The 20492-nt window shown below is 38.2% G+C and overlaps 1 protein-coding gene across 2 annotated transcripts; it reads right to left on the reverse strand.

Annotated features, from left to right (window-relative positions):
• Positions 1-5713: 5713 nt before the first annotated feature.
• Positions 5714-18214, reverse strand: zfand5a (zinc finger, AN1-type domain 5a). Of its 2 annotated transcripts, none has more exons than XM_079814886.1 (6): positions 14888-15042; positions 12655-12807; positions 12145-12244; positions 11899-12002; positions 10485-10616; positions 5714-7109 (listed from the first exon to the last, which is right to left on the reverse strand). In XM_079814886.1, exons 2-6 carry the CDS (start codon positions 12803-12805, stop codon positions 6961-6963), a joined length of 636 nt encoding a protein of 211 aa, XP_079671012.1. In that variant the 5' UTR covers positions 12806-12807; positions 14888-15042; the 3' UTR covers positions 5714-6960. The 2 variants fall into 2 exon arrangements, with proteins under 2 accessions (XP_079671012.1, XP_079671013.1); XM_079814887.1 differs by lacking the exon at positions 14888-15042 and adding an exon at positions 17345-18214 and having other exon boundaries at positions 5720-7109.
• Positions 18215-20492: the final 2278 nt, after the last annotated feature.

The raw sequence follows: 20492 nt of genomic DNA on the forward strand, positions 1-20492 counted from the left end.
CTTTGTGAGCCACACCCAGACACACACGTTAGAGGCTGGTTTTACTCTGTACTGTTAACTGATTAGCATCTTCCTGACTACGCCTAAAGGAACAAAAGCTTGGTATCACGAAACACAGCAGGGAACAGCACGGGAACGTTCCGGTAAACTTGAGAAAGTGTGAACATGTAAGTTTGGAGTTTCCTGTGAACTGAGAATTGTGTCAGATTTGCTTGTGCGTGGTATTGTTAGGTTGAGGTTGAGAGAGGCAGGGCTGGACTGGGGCTAAACATTTTGGCCCTGGGCAAATCCAGACTTAATTAATTTGAAGCTAGGATGCCTAGAAATAAATTTACTGCTATTACATTCTGTCATCATTTACTCACCCTTATGTCGTTCCAAACCTGTATGACTTATGAGGTATATTTCGAAGAATGTTGGTAAACAAACCACTTTGGTTATTATGGCTAGCCTTGACTTCTATTGTATGGACCAAAAAACAAATCAAATCAAAAAATTTATTTTATGTTCCACAGAAAGAAAGTAATTCAGGTTTGGAATTACATTTTAGGGTGAGCTATCCCTTTAAAAACAATAACATTTGTAAAGAGTTAACACCTAATGTATGTAAGCCACTGATATCTCTCTTTCATTAGTATATTGTTGAATTAACATTTCACTTTAATTAAAATTCATTACAACTATTAAAAAGTTAATATATTTAAAGAGAAAAAAGTTTTTTCCTTAATTCATGGGATCCAGGCATCAAAGCTGTTTTTTTTTTTTAAATTATCCTTTAATTGCCCTAATGGAATTTACCATAGTTCTTGCATAGAATCCAGAGTTTAAAAAAAGCCCCTGATATGGGGGAGAGGGAGGCCACTCTCGGTTCAGCCTGTAAATACATAATAGGCCAGTCCTTGGCAAAAACAAACAAACAGTGTGTCGGCCCCAAAGTGCATTGGGCCACCGGGAAAAATCCTAGTATGCCAGATTACCAATCCAGCCCTGTTGAGAGGGTTTGTGTGAGATCACACTGCCCTAGTTCAGTGCATCTGTCATAATCGGGTTAGGCTTTGTTGATAGGCCAGCCATTATCATTGTACACAGTAAAAAAACTAAATAAAATAAAAAACTAACTGAAACTAACTGAAACTGAAAACAAAAGTTTGAAAGGGATAGTTCACCCAAATGAAAATTAGCCCATGATTTACTCACCCTCAAGCCATCCTAGGTGTATATGACATTCTTCTTTCAGACGAATACAATCAGAGTTATATTAAAAATGTCCTGGCTCTTCCAAGCTTTATAATGGAAGTGAATGACAGGCCAAAATTTGAAGCCCCAAAAAGGGCATTCATCCATTATAAAACTATATAACTATAAAAATTAGCCAGGACATTTTTTAATATAACTCAAATAAAAATAAATCTGCCAATGGGGTAAGAAAAAAAACTGAATTATAAGGGAAGGTTTATTTTTCTTACTCCACTTGCAGACATTTCTTCTTATTTGAATCATTACTGATTTAACAGACTTAATTTTGAATTTTGATGATTTATCAGAAAACAAGGCTGGAATTTTAGTTTACTTTATATTTGTACTGGAAAACAAGATAAAAATGCAGAGTAAGAAAATAACTTTTTGCAGTCAAAATTTTTGCACTGCATACTAGCCATCAATATCCCTCACCTTCCTATTTAAGTCAGTGTTCTACACACACACACACACACACACACACACACACACACACACACACACACACACACACACACACACACACACACACACACACACACACACACACACACACACACACACACACACACACACACACACACACACACACACACACACACACACACACACACACACACACACACACACACACACACACACACACACACACACACACACACACACACACACACACACACACACACACACACACACACACACACACACACACACACACACACACACACACACACACACACACACACACACACACACACACACACACACACACACACACACACACACACACACACACACACACACACACACACACACACACACACACACACACACACACACACACACACACACACACACACCTAAAGGATTATTAGGAACACCTATTCAATTTCTCATTAATGTAATTATCTAATCAACCAATCACATGGAAGTTGCTTCAATGCATTTAGGGGTGTGGTCCTGGTCAAGACAATCTCCTGAACTCCAAACTGAATGTCAGAATGGGAAAGAAAGGTGATTTAAGCAATTTTGAGCGTGGCATGGTTGTTGGTGCCAGACGGGCCGGTCTGAGTATTTCACAATCTGCTCAGTTACTGGGATTTTCACGCACAACCATTTCTACTGTTTACAAAGAATGGTGTGAAAAGGGAAAAACATCCAGTATGCGACAGTCCTGTGGGCGAAAATGCCTTGTTGATGCTAGAGGTCAGAGGAAAATGGGCCGACTGATTCAAGCTGATAGAAGAGCAACTTTGACTGAAATAACCACTCATTACAACCGAGGTATGCAGCAAAGCATTTGTGAAGCCACAACACGCACAACCTTGAGGCGGATGGGCTACAACAGCAGAAGACCCCACCGGGTACCACTCCTCTCCACTACAAATAGGAAAAAGAGGCTACAATTTGCACGAGCTCACCAAAATTGGACAGTTGAAGACTGGAAAAATGTTGCCTGGTCTGATGAGTCTCGATTTCTGTTGAGACATTCAGATGGTAGAGTCAGAATTTGGCGTAAACAGAATGAGAACATGGATCCATCATGCCTTGTTACCACTGTGCAGGCTGGTGGTGGTGGTGTAATGGTGTGGGGGATGTTTTCTTGGCACACTTTAGGCCCCTTAGTGCCAATTGGGCATCGTTTAAATGCCACGGCCTACCTGAGCATTGTTTCTGACCATGTCCATCCCTTTATGACCACCATGTACCCATCCTCTGATGGCTACTTCCAGCAGGATAATGCACCATGTCACAAAGCTCGAATCATTTCAAATTGGTTTCTTGAACATGACAATGAGTTCACTGTACTAAAATGGCCCCGCACAGTCACCAGATCTCGACCCTGTAAGGTGGAAAATAATCAAAGATATTTGAAATGGAACAAAATCATCTGCTTTGCTGTTGGCAGCCATCATCATGATCAGGATATTGAAATTGACTCAACCCCCTCCCCTTTAACGCCATCAGAGGGGCCATTTGGAGATAGAACAAAAGAATGGCTGGCTGGCTGGCCAAATGGTTAACACCTTTGATACAATGGGGGAAGTTTTGTCTGATTGGTTACTTTCAAATGTCTCACGGTTTGGTCTGATTGGTCAGTTTTACAAGAGTCAGATTTGAATTTGGTGACTTCAGGGAAGAGGATAAAAGAGAATTTCATCTGTAGCTCGCTCTCTTTTGATTCTCTGCTTTCTCTGGAGAGAGCTATTCTTTAGCTCTCTCTCTCTCTCTCTCTCTCTCTCTCTCTCTCTCTCACAGGTAACATTCTAGGCAGAGGCCTACTGAGCATAATTAAGGGGTTGTGTTTACAACTATTTGAAACTATTTAAAGTGTAACCATAACCAGAATTTGTGTTTCCTTTTAGAAGAGATTTATGTCTATGATGTAATTGACATTTTACATTTACTTGATTGTTAATAAATTGTTACATTTTGATCCTTTCTGAATTAATCTGTAATTATTAACTATCTCCAATGTGGAACGGTTTAATTGTAACAAAGGGTTAAAACGGAACGATCAAATGTATGATTAACTATCAAATATAAATGATCAAACAACCGGTTGGCATTCTCTTCTAAATGTGATAACTATGATAAATGGAGTCAGATAAAGAATATTATAATCAAATCCATTCTTCCAGCTGAAACACTGAACGCGTGCGGCCTTCACCGCGGTTCGCTACCGATCCTTGGAGCGAATTCATGCGGTCTTACAACCCAATAGAGCATCTTTGGGGTGTTGTGGAACGGGAGCTTTGTGCCCTGGATGTGCATCTCCATCAACTGCAAGATACTATCCTATAAATACGAGCCAACATTTCTAAAGAATGCTTTCAGCACCTTGTTGAATCAATGCCACGTAGAATTAAGGCAGTTCTGAAGGCGAAAGGGGGTCAAACACAGTATTAGTATGGTGTTCCTAATAATCCTTTAGGTGAGTGTATATATAAGTGCTGACTGTCAAATTGATTAATCGCGATTAATGACATCCAATTATTATGCATTAAGAAAAATTTGTTACATTTTAAATAAATGAACTTTATAGACTAAAATAAGTAACTTCCAGCGGTCAGCGGTCAGCGGTACGCAGGTCGACTTATGCCTTTCACCTGTCGACTTGCATACCGCTGACCAACAGAAGTTAGTTATTTTAGTCTATAAAGTTTTAAATATGGATATTTTTCTTATACAAACGCGCCACTTTGCTTCAGAAGGCCTTTATTAAACCCCCGGAGCCATGTGGAGCAATTATGATGGATAGGGACACTTTTATGGACTTCAAAAACGAACCAACAAGTCACTGCCATTATAAAGAAGAGCCAGGACATTTTTTAAAATATAACTCCAATTGTATTCGTCTGAGAGAAGAATGTCATATACTGACTTGAGGGTGAGTAAATCATGGGCTAATTTTCATATTTGGATGAACTATCCCTTTAATTTTTCTAACGCCTACATTTTCCTTATATTGACCATAATGCCCATTCACGTTTCATTCCTTCCAGCACAAGCTTTGTAATTTGCTTTCATACGAAAGTCTTTCTTTAAGCTCCTCTGCCTCGTGGTCATGAGCCTTGCCCTTTTCTCCTCAGCCAAACTCATGACTGAGAAGCCAATTTACGTCCTCTGACTTGCACAAGGATTAACATAAGAACACGCGGAACTCTGTGTGAGAACCCATCTGTTCCCCTGCTGAACTATTCCTGTTTTTAATTTAGCCACACAGTTCCTTTTTTTGCCTGCGATACAAAGTTCTAAGCCACACTGTTTTTCTTTTCTTTCCTGGTCGACTTTGCCTTAATATACACTCAGAATTACTCTTTGTACCCTCAGTGTGCCCCTCCCCCTCACGCCTGTCTACACACAGTGGCGTAGTCATCTGCCCTCAACATCTGTCACCACCCGTCACTGTGATGTCATCCACCCAGACTGGCTTAACGCTCAGCCCCCTCTGTACAAATATCGAGAGCGGGCCACAGACGCTGACTAGTCAAGAGTCTGACAAAGAACATAAAATGATTGGACGGTGTGAGACAAAGATACAGACACGTTTTCTTTTAAGGGACAGATGTGTACTTGGAAAACAAGAAAGGAAAAGTATATCTGTGGGGTTTTTTTAAGGGTCCAACAACACCTGTTGTCACTCCTTACGAGAGTGACACACACCTCTCCAGCTGTTAGGTCAGGCAGGGATTGTCAAATCTGCTTTGGTTGCGAGTACAGAAGTGCTATGGTTGTCAGGACAGCTGCCGTGAAAACAGGATGTCTTTGCGTCAGCAGCCGGGACAGGTGTGCAAAACAAACGACATCTGAAAAACCACTCAGGTGTCAAGGAATCTAATCTGGGCCCTCTGCTTTTAAATATAAAAGTGTGTTATTCAGTATAAGAATGCCTAAAAATTACTCACTTAAAAACAATTATCTGCATGGTGTTGAGGAATTTCCCCCAAAACACAACAAATTAACAAAACAGCATGACTGTATTTTCTCTGTATATTTTTTATTTACAATACTTTTTAATGCCAGGTAAAAGGATTAAATGCAATACATAAATATGAACATAGTAATGTTTTCTTCTCATACAAATTTGCATATAACTAAAGGCTGAAATTCAACATACTCTCAACAGATACATCTTTTTTTAAGGAAACCTCACTCCCTACAGAAGAAAAGACGTTTACACACACACACACACGCACACACACACACGCACTCGCTTACATTAAGATATGCAGACACACAAAAATGACAGGTGCATTGTGGGTGCATTTAAAAAAACAAAAAAAACAAAGAACAATGTTTCACAGACTCAGGTCTGACTTTATGCGTATACTATTGCGGTGTTGCAAATGCACTGTCTAAGGAGGGTTAGCTCATCTCGCTTTGACAACAGGAAGAAGGGCTTGTGCGCAAATACGCTCACACGGAAACCAACTGCACCACCTCACAGTCTTATTAAAAAGTCATATAATGTTCACACAAAATTAACAAAAATAAAACTCAAACTCCCAGACCACTGAAACTCTAAAGCGCAGTTGTGACAGAGGTTATTGGTTCAAGAATGTGGGAACAGAGTTGCCTACAACGGATGAAGGAAAACAAGTGACTTCTGATGAATCTCAATCTTTCATTCTAAAACAAAGAAAAGGTATGATGTCACAGTAGCAAGTTCACATTCTAAAATAATTCTAAATAAATGGCCTTGACGACTGGGCGGCCCCACATTCCAATTGATTTTGTTAGAACAGACTGTCATGACAAACTGCAGTTTAACAGACCAACACATGCAGCACACACCACCAGATAGAGCTTTGACACATCTCTTGAAAATCCGGCATCTTTCATGATAAGACCAAGGCTAAACACTATTTACTCAGAAACTACACGGCCACGTTTTGGCACAGAGTATCTGCCACTCCCATTGCGTGAGGGCGGGAACAAGCAAAAAATAAAATAACAGCTAAAATTCCTGAAAGGTGTCCTATGCTTTAGGAAAAGAAGAATATGCAAGAATAACTAGCATTAAACACCACAGAGAGGAAAGAAAACAAAACGGAAAGAAATGAATACCTATTAGAAAACCAAAATCTGTCAGATCGTTCATGCATGAGCCTCAGACGGTACAGTTCTCTCATTTTCCTCTTGAGGTGATCGAAAAACACAAGTTCGTTTTTCAAGTCGTCCATTTTATCCACCAGTGTTCTTGAAGAAAGAGGGAAAAGCTTATATTCTCTGGATCTTATCGGCCACTACTACTGGATTCTCCTTTCGGATCTTAGCAGCGGCTTCCGCCTTGTAATCGTACGTGCAGTTGTGCTTGTCTGAGTACCGGTGAATTCCACAGAACAGATTACCACATCGACAGTCAAAACCTGTAAAACAAAAGAAAATATAAGACCTCCGTTCATAGACATGCACGTTAGTGCTGGGCGGTATGACAAAATTAATATCACAGTATTTTTTATCAAAATTATACCGGTTTCGTGGTATTTGGCGGCATTTTTTTCTCTATGCATGACCGGGTATTAACCACATTTTCTACTGATTGAGAGAGGAAATACTGCTGTAGATTGACTTAGAATACCCTATTTTATGGTCATCATGATGAGTGCAGTGTTAATTTTGACAGCAAATTTTGATTTAGTTTTAGTCATTGTCTTTTGACTAAAATGCCATTTAGTTTTAGTCATATTTTAGTCACCTGAATTGTTTTTAGATTTAGCCTCCTATAATCTAATGAGCTTAGTTAAATTGTAATACATTAAACATTTAAGCGTCACATAACCGACTGTCACTTGAACGGACATTTTGACATCATTTTGTGTTTGACATTAAAAATACATGAAAGAGAGCTCAATTCACTTTTTTGTCTGTTTTTTAAAAACAGCTATATAGTTTTTATAACTTTGTATTTCTGTTTTAGTCAGTAGGCCATATCAGGTTAAGATAAAGCTTCAAATAAGTTTGTTTATTTATTTTTATTTATTTCAGTTAACATTTATTTAATTTTCAAGTAATGTTTTAGCGAACCATTATAACCCTGATACTTTATTGAATATGTGTCAAATACTGGTCTTTCCTCCTGACTATAAATTAAAAGGGAATTAAATTAATTACAGGTTATTGTGTAACCAAAAACAAATATACCGGTATAATGCATGACTTTTAATTATAAACAAGCTCGAAATACACCGGGACTCTTATTTTGAAATGTCTGCGCCTCTATTGCAGTTGCAGGAGCTCATTCAAGTTCAGATGAGATTGATAAAATATGCATTGTTACAACCGTCTAAAACATATTACTATATAAACATCGTAAAGTAAACAGTGTCATTATTCATCAGCATTAGTTCATAAACAATTGCATGGCATAAATGTACGCTATTCATTGATTGTGAGCCGCCCTGACGCGTGAGCCTGTAGAGCGCGCAACAGCGCAGTGTTCTCCAGCGGTCAGATCAGCACGTTCAAATCAAATGTGCGCATCTGTTACACAGGACATCAGTTCTGACTGGACCTCTTCCCTAATCGTCCCTCCCTAACATTTTTGTCTCGTTTTTATTTGTTTGACGAAAATGACAGTTGATTTGTCATAGTTTTTGTCATCCAACACTAGTTTTTATTTAGTTATCGTCTCGTTTTCGTCAGGGAAAAAAGGTCGTTGACAAAAATTATTTGTCAACGAAATTAACACTGGATGAGTGAATATTGTAGAAAAATTCCACACTAGAATTAATACAGGTTTGCAAGGTCCCACAAAATGCTGCTGTGGGGAGATAACCAATAATAGCACTTGTCTCTGAACAAATGACAGAAAGAATAAAGACGGTTACTTTTTTGCCCATTCTTTAAATTTTTGGTCTACATCATTGTCTTCTGTGTTTCAGAATAATCCCTCATGTCGTTGCGTTCATGATCAGACATACGACTGTATCATTGTCCTTATTTGCACATATATATTTTATTTGAATAAGACGTAATTAAATATGTGCGCATACACAGTGCTGGTTCATGTTTAGAGCACTAGAGGATATGAAATGTCCTAAAAAAAAAATTTTGCAAACTTACTCCGGTCTGTATCTGATCTTTGATCCACGTGGTGAGCATTGTTGAACTCATTGCAGCGCTCCGCGCAGAAACCGCTCTCTTGCACACGCCGCGTGTTGTTTGAATTCTCCGCTGTGCTCTAACTACAGTGCAACAGTGAAACGGGACCTCTCTCAAATAGTGTCATGCTGCGCCGCGTTCCGAACGTTGTTTAAGCGACATACACCAGTATTGCGGTATAATAATTTATATCATCATAAAAATAAACACCGGTATTTGGAATGAACCGGTATACCGCCCTACCCTGGTCCTACCAGACTCTCGTACATTTCATTTGTACAGAGAGTCTGGCCACTCTCCATTGACAAGCGTTAACTTCCTTGAAGGCAGGTACTCTGTTGAAGTTTAAAACTATTGGATCTGCCCAGAGCCACTCTGGATCTGCCATAGCCAATCGCTAACGTTTGGTTGTGACGTATGTCATCTCAAACTAAAGCACGGCATCAACGTCATCGTTCTCAGCCACTCCCTCTGTTCGCTGATTGGACCGGTTAAAATTTGACCGGAGAAAACCAGAGAATATAGGGCTGTGTATCACCAACAATGTCACGATACGATACGCATCACGATACTGACGTCACGATACGATACGCATCACGATACTGACGTCACGATACGATACGCATCACGATATGGATCAATTTGGAATTACATTTCTTTTGAACAGAGTTTAGTAACAGTAATATTTGTTTATTGAATAACCAGTGTTAGAACCGTTGTGATAAATGAAAAACTATTTTGTTTTTGTCATAAAAAAAAAAAATGAGTTAAGTGAAATAAATTAATTGTCACAAAAAAAACTTTGGAAAGGCTTGGTTCTTGATTATTTTGGATATATATCAGGTACAATACATGGAAAATTTTGGAATTTAAAACAAATCTCATGATAAATTTAAAATCTAAAACAAATTTGGGAAAACAAATCTCTTAACTAATGCTGTAAACTATGGGAGTCAAAGTACTATAATATTAAAGGTAAAAATGAACTGATTTGTACAAACACTTAAATTACACAAAACATGTTTTTATAATAATAAAGTTATAATATTAACTTTACAAATTACATAATCATATACATATTTTTTAAATATAAACATTTAAATGGTGGCTGTCATAAACTTGCCAGGCTAATTCAAACATGCATTCAATATAGAAGAACATTACAAATTATAATGAATATGGTACATATATTTAGCAAAATGCTCCTCTCTAGAGTACATTTTTCTAGCTGACTAACGAGTTTATGGACACTGGAAATATATTTTTTCTGAGGTAAACGTTACATGACATTGTTTACAAGCTTTTACTGGCGCCTTTCTGTGTTTGAAACACTGATCGAGCGATTCCATGTGACATGATACGGATTTCGGTAAATCGGTAAGTTGTCAAAAGCACACAGTAGCCTATCAATGCGGCAGCTGCTATCGATACGCGCATCGTCAGGAGTTCATGAGGATGTATCGCTGTTTCGATATTCTAAGCACAGCCCTAAGAGAATATACCGCAATCCCAGACGGAGTACTGAAGGAAAATGAAAATTGGGCGGAAGTACGTAGGAGGGCGGAGCCAGGCTAATACCATCCAGCACTAATGCACGCATGTCAAACTAATAACAGAAATGACCAATCCACGAGCCTCACCTGTTAGGCCGACTCTCTTACGGCAGGTAAAGCATCTATTTTTCTTAGGTTTTATGGAGTCTGGGATCTGGCCCTCGTCGCTGCCCTGAGCCGCAGCAATTGGGGAGTAGGAAGAGGTAGGCTGTGTTATAACTGTGGGAAGAATAAAGACAAGAACGATTGAAATAAAACAGTTGCAATGTGGCATGGGTGGATTCTGGAAGCAGTTTGTGGGGTTTAAAGGAAAATGAGTATGGTCGCAAATTTATAGGGCTGTTCCCAAAATAAGCTCTGCCACAAACCCCAAAGTCCCAATTTCTGTCAGAATAAAGTTATTAACACTGCATGACCTTAGAAGACTATCCTCAATAAGCAACTCGCATTAAAATTGGAGCAAAGACGGCTCTGTAGGTTATTGGGTCTGGGATGACAATAGGAGTATCTAAAGAATGGGTATGTACAATGCCAATATACTTCTGAAGACATTTTGGTAAAAAGAGGAACTGACAAAATAGAGCTTATTGTCTGAAGGCCCAAATACCACAAACGTCACAGTATTTCCTTTGACATTGTAAATAGAGTTTTATTAATAAACACTCCTTGTTGGTTTGTGTCAACTTGTCAACTCAGAGATGAGAGAGCGAGAATGCAGTTTCCAATACATGTATCTTTTCTGCGGAAAGTTTGTATTGGAAGCGTTTCAGATATTTCAGTATCGATATACAGTATATCGAAAAATAGATATTTTTGACAACACTACATTGCTCTTAGTTAATCATTTCAGATGCCCTTTTAAAAAACTACAATTGAAAAAATATATATATTATATTATATATAATTCAACCCACCAAAGTGGCTAGTGGGAGTGACTGCGTTACACCCTGCTGAAATCCATCCACATTTGTAGTGTGTTAATGTCAAGACCTGGTTGTGATATAAATTAATTTTTTAAGATAATTACCTTTTCTTTTTAACCAATTTTAATAAGTTTACCATTTCATTCTGCTTTCTAAAGACTGGTGAGAAATCATGAGATCAAATACAATAATTTTACTCTAATGACAGCACACATTTTAACAGTAAGAATGTACATATATTTTTGTGAAGAAAAATAAAAAAAATCAAATCCCAAATTAAACTTTATAAAAAGTAAATAATTTCCAGAAAATATTTTAACAGTTTGCAACTTGCAACAATGTAAAAGGTTATATTTATTTATTATAATTATTCTCTCATTTTTTAGAAACAATTATTTAACTCAGTTGTCTTTGCAAGAAAACACACTTAATATTATTTATATTAAGTATACTTTATATTTCAGAAATCATCATGTTTGATGGTCACTGACAAAGTTTGAAACACCCTGTGTTTTAGACTAAACAAGGAGCTTTGTATGTCTACTTCAAAATATATTTGATCATTGAATTTCAATTACCTGGTTCAACAGCCTCAGCTTTAGGAGACAGGGCCTTTTCCTCTCTAGAAATACTCATTTCTGTCATCTGTTGTGTCACTGGTAAGGAGGTTGAAGGAATACTTCTGCAAAAACAAACAGGTGGAGTTTCAGCACCTGGCTTTTCTTGAAACACAGGAGATTGTTGAAATGTCAAGCAGCTGAACATTAAATGCATTCCTTCTCATTCTGAGGTTTAACAACAAAACACACATGTGAAGTACTCACTCTCTCATGATATCTGTGCTGGGTGCAGGTGAGGCCTCTGCTTTGTTTATGCTGGCTTCTAGTCTCTGTATTGCGGAGACCTCTGCTGAGGGGCTGCCAGCTGGTCCAACAGAACACAAAGACACAAATCTCAAACAGTGCACAGGTGCAGTTGTGCTACAGTATACAAAAGGCCTGTGACACAAAGCAGAACTGCCTACAAAACAAGTGCAGTTTATCATTACAGTTTCCCAGGGAAGTCCCAAAATTGAGCTTAGAGACCTCAAGAAAAATATTAAGCTCTAAAACAACTCGGCTATGATTGGGTGCAGGTGGGTCTGAAACATCTTACAAGCAGTAACTTTGGTGGTCTGTTATTACTGTAACAACTTTAATGTCATCATCTCCAAGAGGTGCAATGAATGAGCTCCCTTATACCATAGTATAACCATTTTGTTTGTGTGGTCTGTAACCATAGAGAGCGCTTTCCAGGAGGTTAGACAAACAGGTTAATGTTTCAGTGTGACTTACCCAGGGGGCTCATGGGACTACGATCACTGCTTTGCTGTCTGTTCAGGTGCTCCTTATAGCACACCGAGCACATGCCATTGGTCCTGGGGTTGCCATAGAAACCACAGCCTGTGGTACACAGTACAGGACTCTGGTTTGTCTCTTGGGCCATTGCTAATATATCACAAAAGAAAATGGAGACAGAACAGGAGTGGTCTTGTTAATAATGACTGCATTGTGTTTGGCTTACATGAACATGCAATGGGGAGATGAGATGATTGTTTTCAATGTGCACTCAGCAAGTTTGTTTTATGACTAACTGTTAAACTGTTTTATTCTACATGGACTGGGTGCCCATCAGGTGTTGCCATGACGAGGTCACATGATCAGTCAGAGTTGCATATATGCATTAGACATACATATACTATGATAAGAACAGACATAGTGAGTGTATGTGTATAATACAGTTAATAACAACTAAGTAAAGATTACTTCAGAAAACAATAGTCACATACTAAATAAAAATATGTTGTAAAGAAAGAAAAATATCTTCCTTTTCTCAAAAGCAAATTACATCGCCTACTGTTATTAGTAGTGACAACCCTGGTCATGTGACCTCAACATGGCGGCACCCATGAGGGGGCCCCACTCCATGTATAGCTTTTTCTAGAAAACTACTCATCTCGTGCAAAAGTACGTCATTTTACTGACATTTCACTTAAGTATGACTCATTTCTTAAAGTATACAAATATTAATTAGCACAAATCACCTTGTGAGCCTTTAAAGCTGAAGGGTTTAAACTTCTCTAGAGTCTCTATAGTGTGAATACACTACAGCTATAATTAAAAGTCTCAGCCAAAAATAAAGACACAAGCTCCTCAACCACCCTCATCAGGACAGAGTAATTACAGTGAAGTCAAGCGACTGACCGGACTAATACAGAGTTCTACTGCATCTATTCCTAACCACATCCAAACTGAACTCCCTTCAAAGTCTGTTTCCCTAAATAAAGTCTACACATAAAACAGCACGACACAAGCTCTCCCACCTAACCATGACTAAAACAAACGAGTGGGTGTTTAGCGTGATATGCAATTTCAGGAGGCAATAACGGGAAGACATTAAGCCTACATCTCTAATCTCTTATTATTAAGCAAAATAAGCACAAAAAGCTGTTAGGACGGTGTTCACGTGTTCAACCATGGGACAACGACACCAGCTGACAGACACGACTGATCAATAACCGCTCACGGACACTCCAACACTCGTGCTAGTAGTCACTCAATGCTGGCGAGTTAACTTTAAACCTTCACTCAACCGAGAAATACAGGCCATTTAACCGTCTACAAGACGAGACAGCCGTGATGTAAAAGAGTGTCTGTGTCTCAAAACCTGGCGAGCTGACTACCTAGACAACATTTTGGGGCATCATAAGCGCGTGGCTATCTACGTAGGCAACACACTTCTGTCGAATCTCACAGACAAACTAAACTGGGTGGATTGAAGAGGACTGGAGGGACTAGACGAGCAGGTAAAAGCTCAAAATAGCAAAACATTAAATGTCATGACCCACCAAAACGCAAACATCGCGACTATGGAGCAGCACTGGCTTTGTTTAATCGTCTTTGTCCTTTTGGTCCAGGATTTCCTCCCCAGACAGACAATCTTCCCTTTGAACAAGCCCCAAACAAAAAGCTAACTGGCTTAGCCAGCTGTTTGCCTGAGTTACCAGTATCGTAGAGCACGAAAACGCGAAAAACCAAACGAGATTTCCTTGAATCTATAAGGGCACGGTCGAACAATAAACAACCCACCGCACAATGAAGATAATACGTTTGGATTGTGCGTCTGTTTTTCAACTGCCGAGATCCTGAATTAAGAACAGACCGTCGCCATTCGACTTATAAATCGACGTACAAGATTTTTAAAAAGTTGGCGATTGTCCGTGTCTGTTTTATGTACAGGCGAGTCACGTTCTGGGGCTTGTGATGTTCATGAAGGTGGCTGCTGACAACTTGGGACACTTTGTTATTTTAGGGGTCCACCCGTAGAACAAAAAAAGCTCGATACCTCGAACAAACCTGGCGTTTATAGATCCGAGCGAGCGGTTTAACTCGATGCGATACATGTTCTGAATCGTTAATCGCTCCCTTTTTCGGGGTTAGCCAGTCTATCCGTGATCACAGCGACATACCTCTTTCGATTATCACCTTAATAAAATCCACACACACAAAAAAACGTTGCAGTGCTTACCTTAGTGGGTTTTAAAATCTAACGTTAATCGGTCGATGAACCTCGGTTAAAAAACAGGGACTCTTCGAAAAGGAGTTTGTCTTCCTCCCGAGGCTTTGTGTCGGTGATGTAAATAAGTCAATTCCTCTCCTGTCCTCTCCCGAGCTCTCTCTCTCTTCTTTCACTCTGTTTGTTTCCTTCTTTAGTAAAGAGGAGTGGCTAACAGCGTCATCGCAGAGAGGCAGGTATTCATTGGTCACTCGACGTTTGGGGGCGGGGCGTGGACCTACACTGATGACGAAGTCAAACCTTCCTGATGAAAGTCTCCCTAGCCTGAAGACACCTACAAAGTCAGCAGGCTCATCATGAAATGGATTTAATAGGTAGATTTGTGTTATACCTAAATTCTCATTTTTATTAGGTACTTTCGACATTTACCATTCACCGATTTGTGTTATCTGTCACACTCTGTTGTATCACAGCTCTTTTTTGTTGTTGGCACTACAACATTTGGCATGGGTTGACACTCTGATGCCATCTTTACACTGCAAAGGCACAGGAACTGCATCTGAAGTGGTGCAATTGCACACTGTTTAGATGTGTCAGAAACACATTCGCATAGGAATTACAGTTGCAGAAGCAATGTTATGAAAATTAGTTTGTAAGTAGGAAAATATAAATGGCAGATAGCCTAGATAAAATGACGAATGGAAAAAGGAACTCTCTCTCTATATGTATATATATATATATATGTATATGTATGTATGTGTGTGTGTGTCAGGACAACAGTGAAGTTTAAGGCCTGTGTAAAAAAAGATGTTCTGACTGGAAATCTTGATATAATATTTCCAAGAAGTTCATTCATGTTGTTACCTCTGTGCCTGGAGATGCCGACAGCTCTCGTGTTTTTCATTACATGCATACCTTTATAGTATCATTCAGCAAGCACTCATGTGAACTGTACAAACCCATGAGCATTCGACTTGGTGAGGGAGATTCCTTTCGGTGGTGTAACTCAACTCAGTGTGTCCTGAGGGTGGCTTTGCACATAAGCAAAGGCAGAAGCCGCCTGGTTGTTTTTGAAAAGAACAGTTTGAGGTGGAGGAGGGGGACGGGTTTAAAAACGGCACATATAGGGGAAATAAACCTGCCTGAACTAGTTTAAGTTTGGTTTGTCACACCGTATGTCTGTGTTTGCATGTATTTGTTGTGTGTGCAAATATGCTTTACAAGGGAATGGCTTAATCTATGGCATGTTTTACCTTTAAACTGATATTTTTGGTGTGTCAGTGCTTAGATCCCAGCCCATGTCAAACGTGAGAACAAGGTGAACAAACACCATGTGATTTTTTGCATTTTTATTACAATGCATAGATAACAGTAGGACAGTAGGTCATGCTCTTCAGCCCCAAGTAAATGTGTACAATAAATCTTGCCTTATCTGCATGCATCCTTGAGCACACAGAACCTCGCTGCATTTACATTTCACAGAAGCTTTCGAGATGGGAGTCATGTTTTTCTTATGTACATATAACTGCTATTTATGGGCCAGTTAAGGTGAAGAGTTTTGCATGTATATGCATTCTTAGCTGTGGGAAATAGATTAAATATGTTTTGAACATGGAGGACAAAAATATATGTATTTTATTTAGACCAGGACTGTGGTGTAAAGGTACATTTCCTTCCTTCCTTCTATTTATTGTTAGAAGTAATAAGCTCCAAAATGACTGAATACAGAGCTGAAACACAAAAATAACACTCATATGAATTTATTTTTATAGCGCACAGTGATTTAAGTATCCTCCTGTGCCACAAAGTGTTTGTTAGGTTGCCAACCGTGTCATAAAGTTGAGCTGTAACAGCTGCTGGTGCCCATTGATTTACTTGTGTTGGCCCATAACAGCATCAGGATCAGATAAATGCTCTGAACATCCTCACACTCAGTGTTTCTTCACCTTAAGGCAATGACGATCTAATGAGCGTATATTGCATTATCTCCACAGAAACAATTATACACAAACACTGCTTATTCTTCGTGGTGTCATGAATGAAACCTGTTGGACTAGACAATATATTTTGTAATCAAAATACTTTACTATGGAATTATAGATAACTACCAGTGAGTCAGTGTTATGATGGGTAACTAAAACCAAACATTTTCGTTATTTTAAGTAAAATAAATATAACATTTTTCATATTTTTATTTATTCTTATTTTATTTCATCTATAGTTTCCATGGCACAATTTCTCGTTTTCATTTAATATGTGATGTAATAACCACAATTGAAATAAAAACTAGGTATTAGGTATCATTTATAAAATAACTAAAACAAATGTACTAAAATTTGAATGAAAATGGAGCATATAAAAACAATGACATATTATTATTATTATTGATATTAATATCAATGTTAATCAAAACTATAACAGTATCAGTGATACTAACATAACAAAGAAGTGAGGTAAAACCACATTTACCTGTATTCTAGAATGTATTTGAAAATCCATAAGATGAGCTGTTCAAACCAGCCTAGATTTACCCGTCCGTCGCTCCACTTTATTTTGATAGCTTCTTCCTTCCCTTGTAGTTGTTTCAAGTATGCTTTCGCTTTATGCTCTGCTTCTTCAAGGGAGAGTTTGTTCAGTTGCTCAAAAGTACCCAGTATTCTGACAGTCGTTCACAGTAGAAGTGTTTTTATTTTCCTTTTACATAAGTGACCCTACTTGTAGCTGTCAACATTTCAAAATATGGCTTCCGCAATCACATCTATCATTTGAAATCTTAGAAGTAATGGGTTTTTGTTGATCCTCATCACAGAATGATAGTAGGCTATTCAGTCAAAGGCTACTGAATCCTGTTATATTGCACAGTGTTATCAATGTTTTGATTCTGTTTAAAATATATATAGGCCTAACCAAGTTCAACAACAACAACAACAGTTGTTAAATGAACATACAATCAGAGGGAAGTCTGAGTGCAGTGTAAACCAGTCAGCAGACTTGAATGTGAATGTTCTCTATCACCAATGTGATGTAAACAAACATGAACTATGTAAGTTTTCTTCATGTTCTAGTTACGTAAACACATCCAGATTTACTCACGGGATCAGAACTAACGTTTCCCCGTCACAAGTTTCGTCCTACACCATGAGCAATCGGGCACAGAAAAGTGCAAAATAGAAATTAATCATCTTTCCAGTCAAACCAGTCTTTTCTTTTCCTGCAAATGCAGTACCGAGAATACGACCTGAATGAAAACGTGAGAGCAACAGGGCACCGGCTTTTCTATAAATAACCTTCATCCACCCAGAGTGTATTAAATATCCTGACTATAGGATTCTTCAGAGTAATGGAATGCAGCTCATCGTCGGCTCACATGATTACCTGAGGGCGGTTCTGATGACAACATTAAAAATGAGACACGTGTTCTAATGTGACTCAACAACAGTCACATATTGGGAGAGACACTTCACAAATGAAAGCTGCCAGCTCATAGTTTTAGTCACGTCTATTGAGTCGCTAAATAGCTCTTTATTTATATCTTCTCATTAGCATTATTTGTGCTGTATTTTATCATCATGGTCAAAAATGTTTGATTCTACAGTTCTGATACTGTTAACGTATATGAAAACCCTTTTCTTTAAAACACGATTGGTAAAATAGGAACGTTTTTGTGTTTCTCTTATCAAAGGTGTGCCAGTGGCTGAGGGAACGAGGGGGAGAGAAGCAGGCATGCTCAGAATACAGTTACAGCCCGTGTCAATCCTCCGAAGATGGAATCCCCAAACGGTGCTGCTAAACTTAGCCGAGGAAAACAATCTATCTCTCTGCAAGGCGAGCACACACAGATACAGAGATAGCACAGACATTGACACAATATGCACGAACACACTGTATGATTAATACAAATACCTGATGACTAGGTGGATAATGTGCACAAGAAATGGGTCAAACATCGAAAATTCAATGTAGCCTGACATCATCTGAATTCCCCTTGACTGCTCATTCATTTCAACAGAACAGCCTCAAACGTTTATCTTTAGTGACATCAGGTGGTCAGGCTGTGTGATGAAGGCAATGGAATACTGTTGGTTGTGTTTGATTCAGTGCTTTGGAGATGCTTTAATCACCCAAAAATGAAAATATTGTCATTTACTCACCCTCATATTGTTTCAAACCTGTATGAGTTTCTACACAAGATATTTAAAAGAAAATGTTGGCAACCAGACAGTTGACGGCACCCACTGAGTTCCATATTTTTTTTCCTACTATGGAAGTCAATGGGTGCCGTCAACTCTCTGGTTGCCAACATTCTTCAAAATATCTTCTTTTGTGTTCAGAAGAAGAAAGAAACTCATGCAGGTTTGGAACAACTTGAGGGTGAGTAAATTTTCATTTTTGGGTGAACTATCCATTTAACCCCACTTCTTTGTTAGCTATTACATGCATTGAACATCGTCCTTACATTAGTTGCAAAGAGAAATAGGAAAAATCCCTGTTTTAAGGATGTAATAATAATGGTAAGATTCATTATTCATCAGTAAAATGCTCCAAATTGTTGGTTGATCCCCAGGGAATAGTATTAGCATCCCAAAGCCTTAACCACAAGGTTACCACCTCTGGTCTCAGTTTCATTTGTGGTATGGTATTATTTATTTAATTGAAAATATTAGATTAAATTATATTATCTTCTGTTATATATTAATCTTCTGTTACATTCCCATTATTAAATATTGTTGAGATCACAATTTAGGCACAATATAAGAAAGATAAATATAGACAACCTTAATAAGATTCAGTTAAAATATGGCAGCAAATCAAGATTTATTTATAGAGCCCTTTTTCTCCTTTTCCATACCTCTAATATTTCCATGCTTCTACTGTTCTGTGGAGCACAATCCCACAGGACACCTCAGGCATATATGAGTAAAATCGATCTTCCTATTAATTTCTCCGGAGACACTTCCATACTTTCTGTTTTTAGGCTTTATTGTATGGCAGCTTTGGCTCAAATGTGCCAGATACTGTACGCTGTTCGACATACAGTAGTGACACACTGGCACTGCATCGCTCTCTGTAGTAGTTTAGTAGTTAAGCGTGTCACAGTGCAGGACAGTTTAAGCTGAGGGGCTATTTTATTTTAGCAATTAGCATTTGGTTCCATGTCAAATTCAGGAGGTGTAGCAGAAACAATTGCCTGCCCCCAAATCAGGAAACGTCAGTGACAATTCATACATTATTTTAGTAACACTTTACAGGCTCCATTAGTTAATGTTAGTTAATGCATAACAATAACTAACTAATGATATATACAATGAAAATACTTAGCACTTATTAATCTTAGTTAACATTAATTTCAACATTTACAAATATATGTGTGTGTGTGTTAGTAAATGTTGAAATGAATAAGTGCTTAAGTATTTTTCATTGTGAATTCATGTTAACTAATATGAACAAATGGAACCTTATTGTAAAGTGTTACCATTATTTTTTATTATTAAATAATGTATATATTTTTAAATCTTACTTTCTAAATATACCATATTTTTATGAATCACATTTAGACTAAATATTCTAAAATATTACTGATCTGTCTGCTTTGACACCATTGTACGAGAATTGAGCT

The sequence above is a fragment of the Gobio gobio genome (assembly GCF_949357685.1).
Source record: "Gobio gobio genome assembly, chromosome: 4".
Taxonomy (NCBI): domain Eukaryota; kingdom Metazoa; phylum Chordata; class Actinopteri; order Cypriniformes; family Gobionidae; genus Gobio; species Gobio gobio.